Here is a 24,218-nt window from a genome sequence, read left to right on the forward strand (position 1 = left end):
TTTGCTGGCTTGGTGCTGTACGTGACTCAGAGGGAGCCACAACCCCCTGCCCCTCCAATCTGCAGATTGCACCCCCCCCCTATGGCTGTACTGAGATCTCCCCCTGCCACCCCTGAACTCAGCCTCGTGTGGGAAGGAGTGCTGGGAACTGGGTCCCCCTTTAGGAGGGGAACGTGGCAGGGCTGCCAGGACCTAGGGCCCAGCTGGGGGTGCTGGGCAAATGCCCCTCCCTGTGTCATTGATGCTGGCAGCCCTCACTTTCCAGCCCCTTTGCCTACCAGCACATCCCAACCTCGCCCCAGGTTAAGTAGCTGCCCTTTAAAAACTACCCAGCTGGACACCGTCAGGCGGCAGCAATGGGGTTAATGAGGCAACTTTCAACACACACAATTCTCCCCCCGCCCCAAGGAATCCTTTGTGGACATGCTGGCAAGGAAGCTCCCGCAATGAGAGCTGCTTTGGAGTAAGTGAGAGAGGAGGGTGTAGTGGTTAGAGCAGGGGGCTGGGAGCCAGGACTCCTGGGTTCTAACCCCAGCTCTGGGAGGGGAGTGGGGTCTAGTGGTTAGAGCGGGGGCGGGGGGGGGGCTGGGAGCCAGGACTCCTGGGTTCTAACCCCAGCTCTGGGAGGGGAGTGGGGTCTAGTGGTTAGAGCGGGGGCGGGGGGGGGGGCTGGAAGCCAGGACTCCTGGGTTCTAACTCCAGCTCTGGGAGGGGAGTGGGGTCTAGTGGTTAGAGCGGGGGCGGGGGGGGGCTGGGAGCCAGGACTCCTGGGTTCTAACCCCAGCTCTGGGAGGGGAGTGGGGTCTAGTGGTTAGAGGGGGGGGGGTGGCTGGGAGCCAGGACTCCTGGGTTCTATTTCCAGTCCTAGTCAGAGGCGTGCACAAGCAGGTACAGCGCTACGCTGTTGAAAGTGGCAGAGCAGGTGTTTTATTTGGGGCCGGGGGCCGGGGAGCGCCCGGGGCGGGGGGCGGGTGACGAGGCCAAAAGCAGATTTTTGCAGCGGCTCTAGGGTAAAACGTCCCCGCTTTGTTAAGGCGCCGCGGGCTCGGTTAATACCGCAGTCAGACAGCAGAGGGCGCCCTTCTCCTGGGAATGAGAGGCCCAGGCAGGCTGTATATGGCAATTCAGGACCAGCTGGCAGGCCCCGGAGTTGTTTGGCAAACACAGAGAATAGAGGGCAAGGGGCCCTGGCTGCGGGTCGGGAGTGAGGGGCACCGGCAGAGGTTGGGGGAGGGGGGAGCCCAGGGCTGGGCTAGCAGGGGGCTGCAGGTCGGGAGTGGGGGCACTGGCAGAGCTGGACAGGGGTCAGGGGGTGGGTGAAGACCTGGAATAGCAGGACTGACCGCAAGCCAGGACTCGGAGAGCTTAAGGCCATAAGGGACCATCCAGTCTGCCCCTCCCCGCCCCCCGACCTGGGAGCAGAGAGCTGGAAGTGGGGGTCGCTCAGAGACCAGAGCATCCCAGCCCAGGCTGCCCTCCAAGCAGAGGGAGACTGGGGGAGGGTGACACACCCCATGTCTCAGCCCAGAGCAGGTGCCCGCAGCCCCCTCAGCCACCACTCCCCACGCCCTGCTCTGCCTGAGAAACGTGTGCTCTAGGTGTGGGGATTCAGGAACCCCAGCATCTCCCCCGGCAGCCTAGAGAGGGGCAGGGCAGGCCCGGGACACCTGCACGCATCCCCTGTGCTGAAAGCAACGCAGCCACCCAGTGCCGCGACTCCGCTCCAAGGACAACCCCGAGCTGGCAGGTGGCTTAGGGGGCACAGGGCGGCTAGGAACAGGGCGGCAGCGTGGGACTCTGCAATTCATCAGAGGTGCAGGAAACAGGATTTGGAAGCAGGCCGCCACCGGCTGCAGCAGGGGCCAAGGGCACCACAGAGCTGTAGTTAGCCCTCCCAAGGGCTCTGTCGGGCAGGGGGCCCTCTGAAGCCATCAGAGACTGGGCTCCTACAGTTGCTCAGCTCCGGGCCTGGAACCGGTTGTGGGACCCCCCCCCGTCATCGGAGGTTGCTAAGAACAGGTTGGACAAACCTGGGTCAGGGCTGGGTTAGGGTTACGTGGCCCTGCCTCGGCGCAGGGGGCTGGGCTCAGACACCTCCCGAGGTTCCTTCCAGCCTGACGCATCTCTCTTTTACGCAAGAGATCATTTGGCCAGGGTCCCTGCGCTGCCACCAATCTAGCGCACCAAGCGAGGAATTCCAGAGACAAGGGATGTTCGTCGTTTTCAGAGGCTACAGCACCTGCCCGCGGGATCGGAGCCTATCTGGCTACACAGAGCCATGCCCCACGCAGAGGAAGCCGCCCCCCCCACATATCACCACCCGGGAAGGGCAGACTGAGAACCAGTCATGGCCCTAGGGGATGGATCCCTTCAGCACCAGAGCTTTACAAGCCAGGTATAAGGGGGCTTCAGCCCCTCAGAAGAACACCCTCCCTCCTATAATTACACATGCAGGACTCCTGGGTTCCATCCCCAGCTCTGGGAGGGGAGTAGGGTCCAGTGGTTAGAGCAGGGGAGGGCTGGGAGTCAGGACTCCTGGGTTCTATCCCTAGCACCAGATGGGGGGTGTAGCATAGGGGATAAGCACTCCTGTTACAGTAATCGAGGCCGTACAGTTCTCTAGATAGGGGGCTAGGCATCAGGACTCCTGGGTTCTAGGCTCAGATCTTCCCCAGACTTGTCCCCGGATTTTAGGCAATTGGCTTCTCCTCCCTTTGCCTAGTTTCCCCGTCGGTAGGGACTGAGGCGGGTCCCCACTTTAAGCTCCAGCTATTACGGGCCAGGATTGTGAGCGAGAGAGAAGGGGAGCCCAGCTGGCATGGACACAGGGTGCCTGGATCTTCCCTTAGGCCAAGCAGAACAAAACACCCAGGGCTTCACGCCACCAGGTAGCAACCGCATTATAGCTGCAGGGGGACCCAGCGGACAGACTCAGGAGATGCCACCTCTGGCCTGCTGGATGACTCTGGGCAAACCACATCCCTGGGTCTCTATCCCCATTCGCAAAGCTGGGAAGGGAACCCAGGAGTCCCCCCTGCCCCCCGCCCAGCAAGCTGCCCTGCTCCGACCACTAGACCCCGCTGTTCAGAGAATTACACTTTTAAAAGGGAGAGGAACCTTTTAAGAATGCACAGAGATCTCCAGGTAGAAAAGAAAGCAGTGGGTAGTTACTCTGTGGGCGAAAAACCGAGGCATCACCAGGATACTTCTATAATTGATTGATTCAGGACACAGATTACAGGACTGTTGGGTTGTTTTTTTTCCTGCCCGTTTTCTGCTTTATAAGGAAGTGGAGGGATTATAAAGTAGTTGGAGCCAATTTTAACCCCCTCTCCGATAGTAAACAGTAAAAATAAGCAAAGATTAGGGGGGGTTAAATAAAATAATAACCCCTAACGGCACTTTACATTTTGCAGGATTCTCTTTTCTACAGAAGAGAGGAAAACCAGGACTCAACTGCAGCGGAGTTGCCCAGATGCAAATAAATGGCCCGACACGTCCACATCCCTTAGATCGACCAACCCCCTTCTTTCTCAAAAGGTCCGTCCGACTTTCTTCAGCGCCAGGGAAATAAAAATAAAATCCACATTCTACAGTTCACAGTGCAAATCGTCTGCCATCAGAGGTGGGAATGCAGTGCTGGGCGAGGCAGCGCCCCCTGGGGGTGGGAAGGGCGAAGCAGGGCGCGCCCCTCTTCAAGGAGACGCCTGGGGAAAGAGAAATGCCGATTAGATGCAGGTGTTTGCCGTGGTAGCAGCGTGGGGCCCCAGGGTGCTGGGCGCACAGTGAGAGAGGGTCCCTGCCCCAGAGTTTGCACAGCAGAGGAGGGGCAGGAGTGGAACTGAGGTACGGAGACTGACCCAAGGCCGTGCAAAGCTGGGGATAGAACCCAGGAGTCCTGGCTCTCAGCCCCCCTGCTCTAACCAGCAGATCAAGCTTCCTCCGACCCACCAAAGCCAGAACTTTGAAAGGCGGCTTCGTACACAGCCCTGCCGGTGACCTTCAAGGTTGATCAGTTGCAGAGGGCTCGGAGAAGAGCCCCAGGAATGATCAAGGGCTGGAAAACCTGCCTTAGAGTGAGAGACTCCAGGAGCTCAGTAAAGAGAAGGTGAAGTGGTGATATGATCCCAGGCTACCCGTGCCTACAGGGAGGGGCAGGGTAAATATTTAATACTGGGCTTTTCATTCTAGAAGACCAAGGTCTAACATGATCCAATGGCTGCAAGTTGAAGCTGGGCCCATTCAGGCTGGAAATAAGGGATACATTTTTAATGAGTGGAACAACTTACCCAGGGGTCGTGGTGGATTCTCCATCCCGGAGGATTTTTTTTTAACCAAGCCGGGATGTTTTTCTAACAGATCTGCTCTAGGGATTGTTTCGGGAGCAGTTCTCTGGCCTGGGCTATCCAGATGAGATGAACACAATGGTTCCTTCTGGCCTTGAAATGAGCAACCTGCAGCCCCTGCCATCCCAGCCCCAGCCTGCTCCCTATCCATCCGGCTCTCCGCAGCGCTACCAGGCTGAGCTGCAGCTCTCTCACCTGGGCAGTGGTGGTGTAGCCATGTGGGTCCCAGGATATTCGAGACACAAGGTGGGGGAGGTGATACCTTTCATCGGGCTGTCTTCTCTCTCAACACAGAGCTTGGGCCACGAGAAGACAATACCTCCGCCTTGGCTCTGTCTAACGTAGGGTGGCCAGCCGGGAAAGGCCAGCTCTGCCGTGGAGAGGCGGCAAGCTCAGGACTTGCCCTGCTGTCCCAGTTTGGAGGGACAGGACCATCCCCTGGCCAATGACCGCTGGAGACAAGAGAGATGCTCTGCCCTGAGTTACTGCTCAGGTGTTCTGGGTAAATCAGCTCTTAGCTGCAGGGGGCGACACTTGAAAGGCCCTTTTCTAAGACACACTGATGCCTGGGAAGGGGATTTTTTTCCCCCCTGTCCCATGCAAGAGAACTGGGCTCTTCCCTCCCTTGCTTTCTGTGATAGCTTGCAGCCCCTGGCAAATCCGGGTCCCCCAGATACAGGAGGGGAGTGGGTCCGGGGGGGTGGGAGCCAGGCTGCCCGATTTCCAGTCCCAGATTGGCCCGGAGTAAGTGGCTTTGCTGCCACACAATTCCCCCCAGCCTGCCCGCCCGAGAGCACCGGGAACTGGGTTCCACACCGGCCGACCTCCCCATCCATCCTCCCCGGGCTGGATTTGAACTCTCAACCCAGGGGCTCTGCTGCCACCTAATCGAAAGCCAGCTGCCAGCCCTCTCGCTCACCCAGCGCTAGCTGAGCCCCAGGCAGCCCCTGAGCTCCTGCAGGGAGACGAGCCGGTTGGCGTCCAGGTCGCAGTACTCCAGGAACTTGCGGGCGCAGCGTTTGGGCCGCGTGCGCTGCTTCACGTAGAGCTTGAGGGGCCGCAGCTCCCGCTCGCTCAGCCCGTCGCTGAAGTCCTTGTCCAGGCGCACGAAATGCCAGCGCGCCGCCCGCTCCTCCAGGCTGCGATCCGACAGCCTGCGGGGGGCAGAGACACGGTCACCTGCCGGGGCTCGAAGGCCCAGCCCCAGCGCGCAAGCCCCCCCCCCGCCCCGCCCCCGCCGCCAGTGAGCCGTGAGGTTGTCGGGGCCGCGGCAGGGCGACGGGGACGCCTGCTGCACCCCACCACCCTGCGGGGACTTTGGGACGCCAGCCGGGAAGCGCCCCAAAGCGCCGGGCTAGGGCAGAGGACTCTGGCAAGAACAGCTGTCAGGGGATTGCAAAGAGAGCGGGCGTCTACACCCTCCTCCCCGTGGGAGCACCCAGCCCTCGAGAATCGATGGCCCATCTAACTCAGCCCAGGGCAATTTTGGAAAGATCCACCCCTGTCTTCCAGCAGCCGGGGGTTTAGGGTCCCCCCGAGCTAGGCTGACCAGATAGAAAGTGTGAAAAATCGGGACGGGGTGGGGGGTAATAGGTGCCTATGTGAGAAAAAGACCCCAAAATCAGGACTGTCCCTATAAAATCGGGACATCTGGTCACCCTACCCTGAGCCCGGTGTTACGTCCCTGACCAGCTTGGCTAATAGCCACTGATGGATCTATCTGTCCTCCAGGACCTCATCTAGTTCTTTTTTGAACCCAGTTGTATGGGGAGAATGGGGGGGGGCACACGCTGGCTCAGGAAGGAGAGGCCTGGGGCCTTTTAGGCTTCTCCCAACTCCCTGTGGGGCAGAGCTTGGCCATTATCTCCATTGTACAGATGGGGAAACCGAGGCACGTAGCGACTCAGTAACTTGCTCACCCAGCAAGTCAGTGGCAGAGCTAGGCCTTGAACCCAAGTCTCCTGAGCCCGGGAGCAGTAGCCTAGCCACTGTACCCCCCTCCCTGTCTTGGGGGAAGCAGAGTGGGAGGGAGTCTAGACTCATCAGATGAGCCCATCCACCTCCCAGCCACGGCCAGCCCCACGGCTCTGGGCTGAATGGCTACCGCACCACCGTGGTCCCCCTGTAAAACAGATGCCCTGGGGCCCTGTAGCCTCCCGGCCGGTCACAAAACTAAGAAGTTGATGAACCTTTGCACAGCGTCAATAGCGCCGGCCCCGCCCCGCTTCTTCTTGGCCGCCCCGGGGGGATGGTTAGCCCTCCATCAGCCAGGGTCGCTACAGAGCAACAGGCCAGCCCCCAGTGTCGGGGGAGAGCCCGCCAGAGAGTCCTCGGCTCGCCCTTCAGCATTCACCGGGCCCCCTGCTCCAGCCCGGCTCACCTCCTATACGTGATGAGCATCAGCCGGGACTCGATCATGTCGGATGCCAAGGCCTTCATCAGACTGGACAGGAACTCCGCCTTCTTGGGACCCGGGCAGCCTGGAAGGGGGGTGGGGGGGTTATGTGGGGCTCTGGGGAGCTGCCCACCCATGACTCATCCCCACTGCAGGCCACTCGCGGGGCCTCTCTCCGTCACCCACACCAGGAGGGAGAGACCCCGGCACGATGCTCGGGGGGAGGCGGCAGCCAGCTGGATTTAGAGTCCTTTGGCCTGGGGGTGGCCACGGTCCCCCCGGCCAACGTCAGCGGGGAGCTCGGAGCAAAGGGACACCCCGCTGCTCCTACAGTTACAAGCCCCTGTCGCCAGGAGGGCAGCATGGGGGACTGGCCGGCTGGCTCAAGGAATGGGGCACAGGGCCTTTCCCCTGTAGGGGGTGCTAGCTGTTGTCTGGCCCGATGGCGGGGACTGGCTGGCTCACGGGGGCAGGGAATGGGGCACGGGGCCTTTCCCCTGTAGGGGGCACTGGCTCCTGTCTGGCCCCATGGCAGGGGACTGACTGGCTCAGGGGGGTGGGGAATGGGTCATGGGGCGTTTCCCCTATAGGGGGCGCTGACTCTCATCTGGCCCCAGGGAAGGGAACTGGCTGGCTAGGGGAGTGGGGAATGGGACACGGGGCCTTTTCCCTCTAGGGGGAGCCGGCTCCCATCCGGCCCGAGGGTGGGGAACTGGCTGGGAATGAGGCATGGGGCCTTTCCCCTGTAGGGGGCACTGGTGATCTGGCCCACGGCGGGGGACTGGCTGGCTTGGGGGGGGCGGGGATTGGGGCACAGGGCCTTTCCTCTCTCAGCCCCAGGGTGGGGGACTGGCTGGCTCAGGGGGGCGGGGAATGGGGCCTTTCCTCTCTAGGGGGCGCCAGCTCCAACATCAGGGGGGGCTGTGAGCTCTCACCCCCACACCCACTCGGGGAGCTCTGCCCAGCCAGCGACAGGCTCAGCCAGCTCCCTCGTGAGCAGCCTCAGGAGAGAGGCCAAGAGGACCAGACTCCCCGCTGCATGGGGGCCACTCATTGGCAGGACACTGGGGGTAGCCGAGTGCCACATGGCCGGAGAACCCGAGCCGCCCAGGCTACCCATGGAAGTTAGGGTGCCAAGGACATTGGTTGTCCCCCGCGCCGCCTCCCCACCTGGCAGCACCCTGTCCCGGAAGAGAGAGCTCATCTCTGCGCTCTTGGCTGCGGCATCGGACTCACAGTCTGGCGGGAAGTTCCTGGGTGGAAGAGAGACGGGTCAACGCCTGGACTTTCACAATTGGGGCGTGGCACTCACAGCTCCCAGCGCTGGGGCAGAGGAGTCGGGGTGGAAAGAGGCTGCGCTTTGCAGGACTTTTGGTGCTTCCAACCCCTCTCCACACATACCCCATAGGCAACCTCTCCCCCGCGTTTGCAGGAGGGGAAACTGAGGCACAGAGGGGGTGGGTGGGAGGAAGGATTTGGCCCAGGCCACATGGTCAGCCAGGAATAGAATTAGAGAGTCTCAACTCCCCCCCCTCCCCTTAACCACTAGACCCCACTCCCCTCCTAGAGCTGGGGACAGAACCCAGGAGTCCTGGTTCCCAGCCCCATCTGGCCACTTGTCCCCCATTATGACCACATAAGCTAGCATTAGCATTAGCCATAAACCGGGTGTTAGCTACTGAGCGATTCAGTAGTTCACACATTAAATCCACTCCCAGTGTTCTTCTCCGCACACGTTTATGGGTTCGCTAGACCGACGGCCAATAACTCAACAAGGACTCTGCCTCCTCCCCTCGGCCTTCGTTCCTTGGGACCCCTCGCCAGCCCCCACGTGGACGCCCGGGGTCTGCCCAGTGCCATGCACCAGCATTCACCTGGGGTGACTCCGGTGAAGACCGTAATCCTAGAGTTGGCTCCAACCATCAGAGTCCTGACTCGGGCAAACATTTTCCTTTGAAAAACAGAATTTCCCCCACAAAAGTGTGTCTGTTTCCAGCTGAAAAATTGGAGTTTTCATCCAAAAAGAGGAAGGCCTCAGTATTTCAATCCAGAGAGGCTGCCACGGTGCCTCATGGGAGCTGTAGTTTAGGTGTTTCATGCTTCCCTGTTCCTCTATGGGCTAGGCTCCCTGACTGGACTACATCTCCCATGATGCACTGGGGCCAGAAACTCCCTTGCAGTAATTGCATCTTCAAGAGGGGAGGCTGTGGTGCATCTTGGGAGCTGTAGTTTGGGTGCCTCAGGATCCCATTCTCCTCTATGGGCTAGGCTCCCGGACTGGACTACACCTCCGATGATGCACCACGCCCATCCCCCTTTCTTGGAGGGGCAGTTGCATCATGGGACTCCCTGGCCCTGGTGCATCATGGGAGATGTAGTCCAACCAAAAGCCCCCCAACATTTCCCATGGAAAATTCAAATAAAAATGATTCCCCCCCCCATTTTCAAAATTTCCAATGGGTCCAAAAAAATGGATTTTTTTCCCCTAGCTCTAGCCCCGCTCCCGGCTTTTAACCCCTTCCATTCCCAGCTGGCAGGAGACAGTCAAGGCTTATGCCAACCTACAGCCACGCGTGCAGCAAGCTGCTCTGCTGTCTCGGGCGCTGGATGCTGACCTGGTGGAGGTGCCGGGGACGGGCAGGCCGGTGTCGGCCTGCACACACCAGCAGTAGCCCGTGGCCTGGTGGCACTGCACGGGTTTGTAGGTGCCATCCCCCTCGCACTCCGGGACGAAGGTCCCCTCCTGCTGGTGCTGCTGAATTTCCTCGAGGGCCTCCAGCCGCTCCTGCTCGCAGGACGGAGGGAAATCTGCAGGATGCGGGGGACAGGGGGGATTATGGGAGTGCTTTTTACCTTTTAACTCTCCGGGCACCCAATCCCCACCTGCCCCCCCTCCACCAGCTGGGATCAGAACCCAGGTGTCCGGGCACCCAGTCCCTCCTGCCCGCCCTCCATCCCTCCCCACCCCACAGGTGGGAGTGGAACCCAGGCATCCTGAATCCCAGCCCCAACTGAAGGGTAACTAGATCAGCCTTCTCACTCCCTTTCCCTTCCTCGCCCCACTTTGGGGTCAACGCCCTTGCCGAAATCCCAGACATCGTCCCCACCCCATTTGGTTTCGGTGGCATCAACGTGTCTTACAGTGGATCCCAGAGCTGGTTTTCTGGGGCTTTTATTTGTGGGGCATTGGCGCCAGACCCTGCCCAGGGCCCCATGGCACCCAGCGCTGTACGAAAGAAAGTCTCCAGTCTAGAGAGACCCAAAGGAAAATGATCCCTCACTGAAAACAGGCCCCCTCTCCAATTCTCTGCACCGCAGGGCAACGCCGGGGATCAGAGAAGGGTCTGTGAACGAGACCCCAAAGAATTCAGCCCTGGTGGCAGCCGGAGAGCCAGGAGGCAAAGCTGGGAACTGAACCCCAGGTTCTCTGCCCCCCACCCTGAGTTACCTTGAATCCGTTTCACCGTGTGGTTGGGCTTGAAGTCGGGGAGGATGATGGGTATGAGGAACGGCAGCGAGGTCCCCTCTGAAAGCGGCGGAGAGAGATTCGGGGGTGGCGGGGGGAAGGAAACCCCCCAAGCTCCTCCTCCCACCCTTTCCACCCACCCCACCCCCTGCCTTCTCTGGACACACGCCCCAGCCCCTCCACCAGGGGGCAGCAGGCACCCCCCCCTTTCCTCCCAGCTTGCCTGGGCAGAGATGCCAAGGCTAAAACCGTGCCGGGGGGGGGGGGGGGCACAGACCTCTGATGCCTCTGACCAATTTGGGGCTCTTCCCTTCATAGGCACCGGGTGGGACCCAGGGGGCAAAGCCCCCAGGGGAGGTATGAGGGGAAGAGCCCCTTATATTTGGGGGGGAACCATCCCCCCCAGATAGGAATGGCATGAGGGAGGGGTGGCTGAGCCAACTGTGGGATGGACAAAGGGGGCAGGAGATCACACGGGGTTAACAGCAGAGCAGCAGCCTTGCCCAGGGGAGCAAAGGGGACCCAGGAATGCCCCAGGTGAGGGGGGGTTCAGATGGCACCCCTGGGAGCGGTTTGAGAGCCACCTGGGGCGGTGAAAGCTCCCCCTCCCTCCCTGGCACGAGTGCAAAGTGGCAGACGTGCATGCCCTCAGCCGGGTACGTGCCCCCCCGATGAATGGGAGTCGGGGGGGGCGGGGAGAGAGTTGCTTACCTTCCTGCTTGTGGGGCGGGGGGCTTGCCGGGGTGGGCCTGGGTCTCCCGCCTTCTGCGTTCAGGGAGGAAAAGAGTTCGAAGGCCACTATTACAGAGGTCTTAGTGCCATCTATTCTGCCCAAAGAGTGGAGTTCACAGCACAGACCCCAGCACCAGCAGCCCTGCTGGGGAGAAGCGAGGTGGGGTGGGGGGAATAAGGGCTCCCCCCCATTATCACGGTCGCCTGGACACCGGGCACACACCACCTTGGCCCCCCCGCCCTTCGGGGCACTTTCCTGATGTCCTTTCAGCCTTGTTCTCCCTGTAACCACCTGTGACCCCCTCCCCAGCAAAGAGAGGGAAACTGAGGCACAGGGAAGGGGCAGTGACTCAGAAACGGGACTAGAACCCAGGCATCCTGGCTCCCAGTTCTAAGGAGCTGGTGGGCAGCTGGCCAGTCCCAGGTTATAGGGCTAGAGTCTGGGACAGGGACCCCCAAAGACCCATTAGGAAGCAGGCTGCAGTACCTGGGTCTCCCTCTAGAGGGTGCCCACTCGCTGCTCCCCACTCGCTGCTCAGCTGGCTGGGGAATTCTGTGGGGCGCAGCAACCGCCAGTGGGGGACACCCCCTCGCTGCCCTGCCGGGGTGCTAGGCTATGCAGACGGGCATGGCAGAGGATGGAGCAGGGGTATGGTGAGACAGGCAGGAGTCATGGCACTGCAGTGGGGCAAGGGGGGAGATATAGCATTCATGGGGGAGGGGGGGCTGGGATGAGTGCTGGGGGGGGTTACCTCTCCGTGAAGAGTTAGGGTCCTGCCAGGACGGTCGCACCACGTAGGAGCCTGGGGATGAGCGAGAGACAATTCAACCCCATCGCCCAGGTGTCCTGACTCCCAGCCCCCCATGCCCTAACCCCTAGGCCCCACTCCCCTCCCAGAGCTGGGAATAGAACCCAGGTGTCCTGACGCCCAGCCCCCTGTGCCCTAACCCCTAGGCCCCACTCCCCTCCCAGAGCTGGGAATAGAACCCAGGTGTCCTGACGCCCAGCCCCCCATGCCCGAACCCCTAGGCCCCACTCGACTCCCAGAGCTGGGAATAGAACCCAGGTGTCCTGATGCCCAGCCCCCCGGCTATCTCTGACCTCTTCCTCCACATAAGACTTCCCAGGTCCCTAAATATGAACTCCTTCGGTGGGGAGGGCTCAGACCAGACCCCTCGCCCCATGGCAGGATGCTGCCCTACAGGGGGCAATTTCACCTCCTCCCCGCCCTAGGAATACAACCCCTGCGTGCCCAGACCAGGCCCAGACGCAGCTGGGGGCTCAGGAGGACACAGGGTCCGTCCCAGATGTGTGGGGCCCAGGAAGATGCTGGGCCCAGCACACGGCAGGAGGCGGGGTGTATGTGTGTGTGGGGGGGTGCACTGCCGAGGTGGGGGGTGGGGGACCTGGATCACAACCTGGGGGCAGTGGTCGATTAGCCACCGGGCCGACCGTGCCCGTGCCCAGGGGGCCCTGGCCAGTCGGGGGCCCCTGGAAAAAAATCCACCATGGGGTGGCGGAAGCCCGGAGCAAACAAGTTGCAGGGCCACAGTGCGTGTGTTGGGGGGGCATGACCGTGAGTGGAACAGGGGTGGGGCCGCGGAGGGAGGGGCACAATGGGGGTGGGATCATGGGCGGGGCCTCAGGCAGAAGGGGCGGGGCTGCAGGCAGAAGGGGCGGGGCCGCAGGCAGAAGGGGCAGGGAGGGGCCCCCCACTCACTCCGGCCCGGAGCCCCACGAAACCTTAACCTGCCTCAGCCTGGGGGGGCTGCCGGGTACCTGTGCAGTTGGGCGTCTGGTTGAGCACGGACGTCCCGCTGACGGGTTTGCCCTCGGCGGTGGCACACCAGCAGTACCCCGTCTGCTTGTGGCACTGCACCTGGGCGGGGAGGGACGCACAAGGCAGGTGACCCCCGAACGGGAGCTTGGGGATTTTCAGGGGGGGGAGGTTTGGACTTTTGGGGCCGGATTCGGGACGGGGCAAGTCTCTCAGAAATTCTCGGGGGGTGGTGGCGGGGGAGAAACGATCCCCTCGCGAAGCCCTGGCTGCAGGGAGCTGACAACGTGCCCCATTGCCAGGATCTGCCCCCCCCGGGGTCCCCTGAAGGGAGGCCGCACCCCAGGCACATGGCCCTGCAGGTTGGTTGCCCAGTTTCCACACAGGGGCTCTATGGAAGGGCATTCATGCCACCCCCCCCCCGCACTAGAGGGTGCTGCATGGCAGGGGCCCCCCATGCCCAAACCCCACACACATTGATACAAGGGGGGGCAGAGATCTGGGGTGAACAGCGGGGGGGGGTCCCCTCTGGGCAGGGGCGGTGACAGCCGGCGCGTTGCACATCCACCCTTTGCAGCCGACGAGGGCTGGGATGAGGGGGGTTCTCCAAGAAGGCTGTGGGGCGCAGAGGGACCCTGCTGTTCTCCCCCAGAGGAGGTGGGGGGGAAGGGGAGAAGCATGTGCCCCCCACCCCCACCAGTACCTGCAAGAAGGAGCCATCCTCGTTGCACTCAGGGACATAGATGGAGTCCGCCTGGTGCCGGGCCAGCGCCGCTGCGCGGTCCTCTTGGCACCGGGTGAGGTTCACGCCTGCAGGGGGAAAGGTGAGGGTTAGAGGGGGCTACGGAGGGGCGGGGGGGGGGGGCTGCTGGATCCCACAGGGCTGCCCAGGCTCTAGGGGCAAGGGACACATGCCCATGGCCCTGGCATCACAAGCCGGGGGACAGGGAATTCCCCACCTGACCCACGCGGACGGTCAGAGTGGGGAGCGGGAACCAGCTCCAAGGGCATCTTAGCCGCTCCCCGGCCAGGGCTCTACCTACTGGTGGGGTCCCGGTGGGCGCCCCCACAGCGGAAGCGGGGCAGCGCCTCGAGGAGGGGCTCCTGGCACTGGGCGCGCTGGAAGACACAGTGGGATTTGTAGAGCTTGCCGTTGGAGGCACAGACGGGGCGGTGGCGCTCTTGGGGGCATTCGGCCGGGCACGGCAGCCCCCGCTCGCTCTCCGAGATGATGAACTGCAAGGAGAAAAGGGGCAGAGAGAGATGTGAGACGTCAGCATCCCTGCCCCCCACCAGATCCACCCTGCACTGAACCCGGTCCCCCCAGATCCACCCTTCATGGCCCCTTGCACCCCCAAAATCCACCCTGCATGGCCCCTCCTTATCCCCCCAGATCCACCCTGCATGGCCCCTTGCACCCCCAAAATCCACCCTGCATGGCCTCCTTGTCCCCCCAGATCCACCCTGCATGGCCCCTTGTTCCCCCCCAAAATCCACCCTGCACAGCCTCCTTGCACTCCCCAAAATCCAACCTGCACTCCCCCAAATCCACCCCCATGGCAGCCCTGACCCCTCACTCCACCCCACACAGCTCCCCCTTGCTTCTCCCCAAATCCGTCCTGCGCATCAGCCCCCGCCTGCTCCAACCCAACACCCCCATCCCACCCCCACCAGGCTGCAGGCTCCACTGAGACAAGGCTGCTGGACCCCCAGTGGACCAGGTGCGTCTCTCCGGCACCTAACTCCTGGCCAGCAGCCCCCCAGAAGGGATCGGGGTGAACGCAGCACGCAGCCCTGGGGGCTGAAGCGTTGGCTCAGAGAGGCACTGCTATTTGGGGATGTGGCAGGAAGGCACAGAAATACCCTCCCCCCACCACATCCAAGGATGCCCTCGTGCTAGGGGATGGCAGAGCCCCACACCCCGATTCTCAGGCTCCCTCCTTGTCTCAGCCCATAGCCGCCCCCCCACCCCGAATTCAGGATGACTAGAGAGTGCCCCCTGCAGGGGGGAAGGGGCACATGAGTAGGAGCCTAGCCATATGGATGAATAAGGCCTCTCAGTTCATCGGTAGCTCTCCCAGCACGTGGTCAGTATCAGTCACACCATTTAACAGATGGGGAAACTGAGGCATGGGGGGGCATGATTTGCACGAAGCTTCCCAGCTGGCAGGGCCAGGAATAGCAGCACCGTCTCCGGCACCCCTGTTCAGCGTGATAACCACTAGGCCACCGCGGAAAAAGCACAGATCCCTGTAGCTTGGACCCAGGCAGGTGGTGACGGGAGGCCAAGGTGTTTGCTAGACTACCAACACTGGAGGTGCCCCCATGGAGAGGAAATGGGGGAGCCCCGCCCTGGGGTTCTCCATAGATCCAAGCTGAAATTCACACACACACACACACACCCCGGGCATTGCTCAGCCATCCCCCCTGCCCGGGGGGAGCCGAGCTCCCTGTGTGACTTGGCAGGGGGACAGGAGTTGGTTTAACTAATTGCACAGTAAATAAACGCCAGGCGAAAGGGGGGCCCATTAAAAGCCACTAAGTTTTCAGACTTCGGTTGCTTCAAGCCGGTGTTTTTTCCAGAGCGAGCGCGCGCTGGGCTGGCAGGGAACGGGACAAGCCCGTCACTTAAAGCAGCTGGCGTAACCCTTTAGGTGCCCAGCAGGCACATGCCGCTCTCTCCCCCTTTGGGGGTTTTAAAACCGTTGGATCTGCCTGGACGCCTGGGTTCCTCCAGCTCCTTTCCGACAAAGGCCCCCAATGCACGGAGGTCAATCAAGCCACGCTTGGCAGGTGGGGGGAAGGACGGATTTGCCCCTCTTTTATTGGGGGGTGGAATCTTGAGGTGCAAGGGAAAGGAAGCACTTGCAAGAGGTCACATAGGGGAGCCAAGAATAGGACCCAGGTGTCCTGGCTCCCCCCCCTACCAGCTGTCAATTCACGGGGACAGGGGAATCCCCCTCCGAATTAAAGAGCCACTTCCCAGGTCCGCTCCCATCCCTCCTGGGGCCAGGTTCTCAAGCCAGCAGTTCGCCTTGGCCAAGGGGAGCGGGCGCCTTGTGTTAACAGAGGAGAGTTTGAAAGAGGAGCCACTCCTCCCCCGCCAGTGGGAAGCAGCGACCCCGGGAGCGGGCCTTGGCACACCAGCCCAGGGGGGCCTGGGCCCCTCTGCCAGTCTCCGGTGGCCGGGCACAGGTAACATGGTAGCTGGGCTGGAGAGAGAGAGAGAGAGAAAGAGAGAGAGAGGCAGTCAACCAAAGGCCTTGCCCCAAACAAGAATTTCCTTTTTGCTCCCCGCACGCCAGGGGCACCATGCCAACGAGAGGGTGATTGGCAGCTGGCGGCTTGGACTCAGGGGAACCCTGCCACCCCTCCAGTGCTCCGGTGCCAGGCTGGAAGTGGGAGGAGGCGGGCAACGTTTCAGGTCCGCAGGCGGATTAATGGGCAGGTTGTTGTTTGCGCTTGTAAACCGGGAGAGCGTCTGTCTGGTGCCCCGGCCCACCCATGTCCCCGGGGCAGAACCGCGGCTCCCTTCCCAGGCTTGGCTCAGCTGGGGTCCCCGGGCAGCCGCCCCGCCAGGAGCGCTCTAGGTCGGTGGTTACGGGGGCTGAGTCCTGGGGTGATGGTAAAGGGCTCATGTGTAAGGGAGAAAGGGGGAATGCATCACATCCCCAACTATCCCAGTCCTGCCCCCTCGCGCTTCTGATGCCCCTCAACCTGACCCACAGCCCCGCTATCCCAGCCCTGGGTGCCCCACCGATGTCCCTCAACCCGACCCACAGCATATCCCAGCCCTGAGCATCCCCCTGCCCCACTGATGCCCCACAAGCCCCGACTTGAGACACAGCACCCAGATTTCAAGAGCCAGGCTCTGCAGGACGTTCCACGGTAGGAAACGGGTCCATGCCACGATCCCCTGTCTTGGGGTGCACCAGACCAGGGGTTGGTGGGGCAGAGCCCCCTGCTCACCGGGCACAGAGCCAGGTAACCTTTGATCCCCGCCCCATCAGCTCACACTCTGCTCTGGCCCGCGGGAACGGACACCGTCACTGGCAGAGCAACGCGGGATCTTGAGACAGGACAGAGAGAAAATCTAGGATTTGGGGACGGGGGTGGGGGGGAAGAGGGGCTGATCATCCCCACTCTCAATCCTTGATACCCAGCCCCAAGGGTTTGTACAGCAGCGAGCACGTGGGGGCCCAGTCCCTGACTGGGGCGCCTAGGTGCTACCATAATACAGCTAATAGCAATAAAAATGGACAGCGCCTGGCACAACGGGAGACCCGGGACCCCCCTAGGGGTCCCGCTAGGTGGTGTGCATTTAGGTGTATTACGGTAGCACCTAGGAATCCAGTCAGAGGTCAGGCCCCCAGGTGCTACCGTAATACACCTAATAGCAATAAACTTGTGCAGCCCCTAGCAGGGGATTGAGGTGAAGAGGGGAGGGACCGTGGGTGGGTGTCCTGCCATCCTATCACCCCACCTCAGGGGGCAAGGGCAGCTGTCACTGGGGAGGGGGGGTCACCCAAGAAGCTCTGAGGTACCTGTCCGGCCCCCATTATTGAAGTATTTGAGCCCCTCCCAGGGCTGTTGTCCCTGTTGTACAGAGGGGGAAACTGAGGCACAGAGCGGCTAAGAGACCTGCCCAAGCTCACACAGGGAGCCTGTGGCAGAGCAGAGGTGTGATCCCAGGCGGGTGTCCCAGCCCCTGCAATTCCACCGCCCGGCGTCCCCCCTCCCCCAGCTCTGCTGGTGCCCCTCAGTCCTGACCCGCAGCTCCCTGCAATTCCACCCCTGGCTTTGCTGCGCCCCGACCCAAGCCCTCCTGTCGCCCAGAAGCAGATAAGAGGCACTTGAGGGGGTTTTGGGGTGGGGGGTGGGGGCAGGAGCAGGGAGCCTTGCATGGGAATGGGGCCACTTGGAAATACAGAGGCCTGCACTTCCCGGCTGCCTGTCTGATCCGCTGCTCAGCAGCCCCGGTGGAGCAAGGGGGCTGGTTCTGAGCCCAGTTCCCAGCCCCCTGCAACACCCAGCGCTGTCCACGCGAAAGGGGGCTGCCGGCGGAGAGGCTGAATTCTGCCCTCCGGCCCTGGCAAGCGCCGGGCGCCACACCTGCACCCCGGCAGACCAGCAGCCTCCATCCTCCCGGGCCACTATCCCCACCCTGCCCAGCCAGGTCCTCCCGCTGGCGCCAAGGGGCTGGGATCCCGCAGGGCCGCGAGCATTGGCATGGGAAGCGGGCGGCGGGCCCCGAGGCCAGGAGCTGCCCTGGCTGCCGTGCAAAGGGCAAAGCTGTTGACAGAATGACGGGACGGTGACATAAACTGGCGGGGGCGGGTGGGCGCGAACTGGCCGAAGCTCCCAAACCCTCACGCGGAGAAGAGCCCTAGACGCACACGGTGCTTTTCAAAACAACAGCCCCGGGCCAGCGGCACCCCCCAGCCCGCTGCAAACAGGACACCAACTGAGGCCCCCCCCCTTAATAAATACACCCGACGCCTCTTTCCATCAAAGGCGTCTCTTAGCCGCACAGACGTGACATCACTCCTCCCGCCTCTCCATGAGACGGGTCCCCCACCCCGCGAGGAGCAGGGACAGCTGGCACGGACTAGCCCCCCCTCCCCACCGAGCCGCCTCCCCTCCCCCAGCTGCGAGTCCATCCCTGGCTGAGTCTCCGCTCCCCTCCAGCTCTCCCACGGCAGACGCTAGTCACCTGAGGCTGCTGGTGGACGTGGCGCTGGGAGCAGCTCAGAGACCGTGGGGACGGGCATGCTAGAAGAACCCGGCTATAGGCCGCGACCCCCTCCCCCGCGCTTAGACACTGTTCATGGACCAGGCCTCCTGATCCCAGTTCGACCCCCTGCCACCCACCCCTCTCTGAGAATTCACTTCCTCTTTGCGTCCCTCCCAAATATGCCACAGAGGGTCTGAGGCTGCTGGCTCCAGCCACTAGAGGGGACATGACACACACACACATAGCCAGCGTGGTAGCAAAGTCACTGGGAGGGGGAGGGCGCCTCATTAATGAGGGAAGCTCCCCACCCCCACTATACTGCTGCTCGCAGGCAGGCCCCCCCCACTCTTCAGGCCGCTGGTCCAAGCTGTGTATCACTGGCCACCAGCCCCCACAGGCCGAAGCCAGCTACCCCACTGAGACCAAAATATCCCAGCCCATAGCAGACACGACTGCCATGGACCCCAGGCAGAGAACAAGAGGGACTGAGGGGTGCCAGCGCCCGAGACCCCCCAACCCCCACAGTGGCAGGGAAGTGAGATGGACCCAGGTAATCCCGGCAAGTGACCCGCACTCCCGGCTGCAGAGGAAGACGACACCCCATCAGGGTCCCTGCCGATCTGAGCAGGGGGTGGGGGGAAATTCCTTCCTCTGGCCATCAGTTAGACCCTGAGCCAGAACCAGCCAGGCAAGCGCCTGCGAGAGACAGGACAACCGGTGCCATCTCAGGCACCGGCTCACCCAGTCTAGTGCCCCTTCCCCAGCCGGGGCCATCCCTGCTGGTTAAGAGGAAGGGGATTTAAAAACAAAACAAGCCCCCCCAGAACACATGGGGGGGGGACATCCCTTCCTGACCCTGGCCAGCAGAAGCCCTGAAGCATGAGATTTAGGAACAGAAGAAAGAAACTGGAAGTGAGCCCCAAGGCTACCGGGGCCTGCCCCCCCTTCACAAGCAATCAGCAGAGGGAGTTGGGGGGGTGAAGACATCAGCTCAGCCCACCCACCCCCACTCCCACCAGAAGGGCAGTTTGTGACTTCCTCCAGGCATGCAGTCTCGCTGCTTTGTGGGGGGGAAGGTATCAGGGGTTTTCTACAGCAGGGGAAGGGAAGGAGAGCTCCTGGCTCTGCCACTCACCAGGGAACCCAGGAGTCCTGACTCCCACTACCCCACACTCCCACACTGTAGGGGGTTGATGCAGGAACAGCTGCGCCACCCCAGAGGCAGCTGCATCTCAGGATCTCCGTACAAACAGCTGCCCCACCCCAGAGGCAGCTGCATTGGGCGCAGCCGGCCCACATGCACACAGAGGGGAATACAGCCCTGCAGGCTGCTCCTCAGAGGGACACGGGCTCCCCGCATGGGAGCCGAGGCCAGAGAGCTGGCCTGACGGCTCCCGTCGCAGCTCGGGGCCTGTGCTTTTCCTGGCCGCTGCTCTGCGGTTACCGAGCCAAGCTCAGAATCTCTTTGCCCCCCAGGGTTTATTTATTCCACCCCAGCCTGCGGCTCCAGTGACCCCTGATAGGCAGGATGAAGGTAGCGGCCACTGGCAATCCCCACCCCCACTGACCCAGCCAGGCCTGGGGACGGGAGGGCTGCAGGGGGGATGCTGTATATCCCAGCCTGGGGTGGGGTCCCTTCCCCCCCCGGTCTTTCCCTACCTAGCCACCTGCACCTCTCCACACCCAGCCCGACGGCCCACGCGTGGGAGACCCCAGCTCTGCCTCAGATCACACGGGCCCTTCTAGCTCCGCATCCAACCCCTCCTCAACCGCACCAGCCCCATGGAACTGGATCCAAGCTATCCTAGCAGCTGCTCCCTATTACACCTGTGGGTCCCTCCAGCCCCACATTCCCACCCCCAGCCCCCACGCAGTGTTGCCAACTCATGATTTGGTCACAAGTCTCCTGCTAATTATCGTGTTCCTTAAAGCCCCAGCTCCTGGAGGCAGGTGAATGTGTGATGACCTCAGCCTTCGTTCCGAGTGGACCACCGCTGCCCTCACCCTCTGGTACATCCTCTCCTCCTTAGCCTTGGGGAGGGGGCGGGAAGGAAACTCATGAATGAATGGCAAGCCCTGGAGCGCCCACCTTGCCCGCCAGCTGGGGGACTGGCTGCCCGCTCAGTGGTTTGTGGAGATGGCCTCAAGACAGGCACATTTAGTGAAAGAACTGGAGTCAAAGTGCCCAATATCAGGCTTCGTGGCTTCCTCTGTGGCCCATGGGTTGGGATCCAGGAGAGCCAGAATCCAGGCCCAGCTCTGTGCCTCAGTTTCCCCAGCTGTAATATGGGGATAACGATCCTGCCTTCGTCTAGTTAGACCGAGTTGTTGGGGGCAGCCCCCTGACACAATGGGGGAGCCCCCCCCCACCTCTCAGGCAGGGGTCCAGCCCTGATCATAACCCCTACAAATAAGCCAGGCTCCAAACGGTTTATTAATAATCGGCCGTTGGGCTTCGTTACCGTTTAGCTGGGAAACCAGCTCCGCTGAGTTGTTGTCTTTTCATCAAGGGTCGCTCAGGCCGGTTCTCATCTGGAGGTTAATTCTGGCAGCCGGAGCCAGAGACCACACCCCGTCCCCACCAGCCTCAGCTGCATCAACACCCCGCAGCCATGGCCGGGAGACAGCACGGCCGCCCTGACGGGCCGGTCCAACCCCCGGGGGACCGTGGAGCCCGGCCCGAGAGAGCAATGCCTTTAAACGCCAATATTTGGTTAGATTCCTCTTCCCACCTCCACTCCATCCCTGGAGCGGGCGGCAGGGGGGGAACGCCCCCAGGGAGCGTGTCCCCTCCCTCATGTGTGTCTGGCCAGCTCTTGGCAGACACCCGCTGCATGCTCAGGGCCCTGGCAAGCCAGCCGCATCCATCTCAGGGCCGTGTCCGTCCCCACCACGACTCCCGCTGATTCCCCCCCCCGCGCCTGCCTCCTGGCTGCCAGCGCTTGCCAAGGCACACAGACGGGCCCATACAGCTGTCAGCCGAGGGTAATTTGTTAGGGCCTCTGGTGGCCCTGCCACCGAGTCAAAGGGCCATTGTGTACCAGCCACACGCCGCGCCGGCCCTGCCTGTCGGCCCCCCCGCTCCCTCCCCCCTTCAGACAACAAGAGCCCTCGCTGTATAAGGCCAGCGTTGAGGCCTGGCCGCGAGCGACCGGGCCAGGCGGATGAAGGGGGCCTTAGTCTGAGAAGGGAAAAGAGGGGGAAAAAAGATAATCCGTGGGGCTGAAATTGACTCAGTCTTGAAGATGAGATCAGAGACCCCTTCCCTCCCCTGCCCCCCTCAGGATTTCTGTTCAAAAGAGGCTTTTAAGCAACAAAGGGGAGGAAAGATTATTAATAACCAGGTGCTTGACAGCCGAATCTCCAGCCCTGCCTTCCCCGCTGCAACAGGGACAGCTGCGGGAAGGGGATGCTTCCGAGTTGGAGGGGGGAATCGCAAGGCTGGGCTAGCAGGGGGGCCCCATCAGCAGAGGCTGAATAGCGACCTGTGCTTTCACCTAGTTACCAATCCACGCGCTCCTGCCTCATCAGGCTACTCCAAAACCCCACGAAATGTGACAGGTGGAAGAGGAGGGGTCCCTTCCTGCTAGGCTACCCCTCTCCCAGGCTGCATTTCCAGCTCCCAAGCCCATGCACCCTATTCCCCCATGCAGTGACCACCGGATCCGATTCTTCCCAGGCCCAGGGAGGCTGCCCTGATCAGAAGAATGCCCCTGTGATCAGGGACACTGCCAAAGACCTGGGCCGGCTGGTGTTGACCCGCAGAGGCGCTGAGCGGCCGCAAAGGCACTGGGGCTGCCTGCAGACTCAGGCAGACGGGGCTGCACCCCGGGAGACATTTGGAAGCGTCTCTGGTGCCGCGAGGGCCAGAAACCGGCTGCTCAAAGATCTGTCTCTTTCGCCAGGACTAGGTTCAGCAGGATCAGAGCAGGAGGTTGGGGATGGAAGGTGTCCTCTCGGCTCCAGAGAAATGGGACTCTGGCCAGAGAGATTTTCCCCTTACCATGTCCTCAGCCCAACCCCTCCCAATTCAGGAAGGATGGAGGGAGGGGAACGAAAAGACCAGGCCTGCCTTCCCCCCACCCTGATTTCCCTGGCACAAGCGGCCTCTTAAATCAATTAATGGCCCTCCCACACCTGAGGAGAGCGAGCCCGTGGGCGGCTAGCTGTCTGTCTGACGTTCCCCCTTCGCATGCCGCTGTTGCTCCTTGGCCTGGGTCCTGGGACAGCGCGTTCATTGCCCATGGGCAGCGGCACCTGGGTGGGTTCCCGCAGCCTGTACTGAGCTGGATTCTGCCTGGAAACGGGCCGGGGGAGGGTAGGGGAAAATCCCTGCTAATTTCCTGATTCCACCCCCACCCTGAGCTCGTCCTGCCCTGGCCTACAGAGGCAGCGGGATCTGCATTGCATTGGCATGCGGGGGCGGGGAATTGAGCAAGCCAGAGGGTGGGGGGGCCCAGATCTGTGATGTCACCTCTGCTGCTACCTGGGGGGGGAGGAGACACGGAGTAGCGGTGGAGGGCAGAAAGCTTCCACCCACCTAGCCCGGGGGCAAGGCCGGCCTAGCCACAGCCCTGGGGGGAGGGATGAACCTGACGGTGGTGCGGAGACTAGGTCTGAGCCGATGCTACCATGAGCTCAGCTGGAAGCTTTCAGGGCCTGGTACCTAAGAGTCCGCACCAGATGCACAAGATGAGGGGGCGGGAGGAGACCTTGGAGGGGTGGACGTGTTGCACGCCTACAATAGCGCCTCCGCCCTGGGCACACACCACTCTCCCCTCCCCGCCAGTCGGACCTGGGTTCTATTCCTGGCTCTGCTGTGGCGTGAATCCCTGTCCAGCTCCATGCCTCAGTTTCCCCGCTCTGTAAAAGGGGGAGAATGCTGCCTGCCTTTGTAAAACACCCTGAGATCAACAGACAAAAATGCCAGATAAAAGCTAAGGATCATAGCTCAGGGGTGGGTAATAGATTAAGAAACCAGGCAGATTGTTATCTTGGTTCTGTTCCCCCAATCCCCTCAATTGCATTTGGTCATTAGCCAAGACCATAAGTCCTTTGGGCTAGGGACTGTCCCCCTACACACGTGTCCGTACAGCACCTACCACCATGCCTGCCTTGCATGCTCCCCCCCAGCGGCCATATAAACGGCCCCTCTGAGTTGCTTGTAGACCATCTCCCCCAGCCCCGCATGGTTCTCATGTGCAGCAAATCCCCAGGCCAGACCTAATCCAAGAGGGAATCTCCTCCCAGGAACCCACAGCCCCAGGCAACCCCAAAACAAACAGCTCCCTGCTGCCAAAGCAAACCGGAGATGTGAGGACACCGCTGGAGGGGACTTGATCCCAATTCAAGTTCCTATCAAGAGGAGACAAGGCCCCAGGCCGCACACCTGGCTCTGGCTCCTGCTATGGGAGGGACGGGGGGAGGAACCAAGCCCAGAGATCAGAACGTCTGGAGTTCTCTGCTGTGGGGACCCAGTGTGGCCTCAGTTCCCCCTCCCACCCCCACCTTTCCGATCCCCACACATGGAGAAGCGGAGATGCAGTGGGAGAGACTTTCAGGAAGAGGAGCCTAGAGACAGAGGCCCAGGTGAAGTGTTAGGAGGAGAAAAACAGCTTGACGGTCAAACTTGTTCTGTAGGAGCCTAAATATCGACTTGTGCACACGGATTGAGGTAGAGCTGGGAAGGAAAGGAAAGGAAATTCGATGAAAACGTGATATTTTGCGGGCGGGGGGGGGGAAATCAAATTAACACAAAAAACAAACA

The 24,218-nt window shown here is 61.7% G+C and overlaps 1 protein-coding gene and 1 long non-coding RNA gene across 2 annotated transcripts in view; one reads left to right on the plus strand and one right to left on the minus strand.

The window, feature by feature from the left end:
- Positions 1-392: 392 nt before the first annotated feature.
- LOC122463679 lies at positions 393-3,544 on the plus strand. Its single transcript, XR_006287262.1, has 3 exons — positions 393-463; positions 2,140-2,395; positions 3,417-3,544. It is a non-coding gene; the product is annotated as an uncharacterized LOC122463679 (long non-coding RNA).
- The window catches only part of LOC114021380 (SPARC-related modular calcium-binding protein 1), a 30,061-nt gene continuing 8,205 nt past the window's right edge, over positions 2,363-24,218 (minus strand). Inside the window, exons 2-12 of the mRNA XM_043534812.1 lie at positions 13,761-13,953; positions 13,421-13,527; positions 12,720-12,819; positions 11,692-11,742; positions 10,919-10,972; positions 10,190-10,267; positions 9,357-9,549; positions 7,912-7,994; positions 6,727-6,826; positions 5,266-5,500; positions 2,363-3,707 (exon numbers count right to left, since the gene is read on the minus strand). Of these exons, the coding sequence (XP_043390747.1) occupies positions 5,272-5,500; positions 6,727-6,826; positions 7,912-7,994; positions 9,357-9,549; positions 10,190-10,267; positions 10,919-10,972; positions 11,692-11,742; positions 12,720-12,819; positions 13,421-13,527; positions 13,761-13,953 (1,188 nt within the window). The 3' untranslated portion in view covers positions 2,363-3,707; positions 5,266-5,271. The remainder of the gene's footprint in view (positions 3,708-5,265; positions 5,501-6,726; positions 6,827-7,911; positions 7,995-9,356; positions 9,550-10,189; positions 10,268-10,918; positions 10,973-11,691; positions 11,743-12,719; positions 12,820-13,420; positions 13,528-13,760; positions 13,954-24,218) is intronic.

Source organism: Chelonia mydas, chromosome 23 (genome assembly GCF_015237465.2).
Source record: "Chelonia mydas isolate rCheMyd1 chromosome 23, rCheMyd1.pri.v2, whole genome shotgun sequence".
Lineage (NCBI taxonomy): Eukaryota > Metazoa > Chordata > Testudines > Cheloniidae > Chelonia > Chelonia mydas.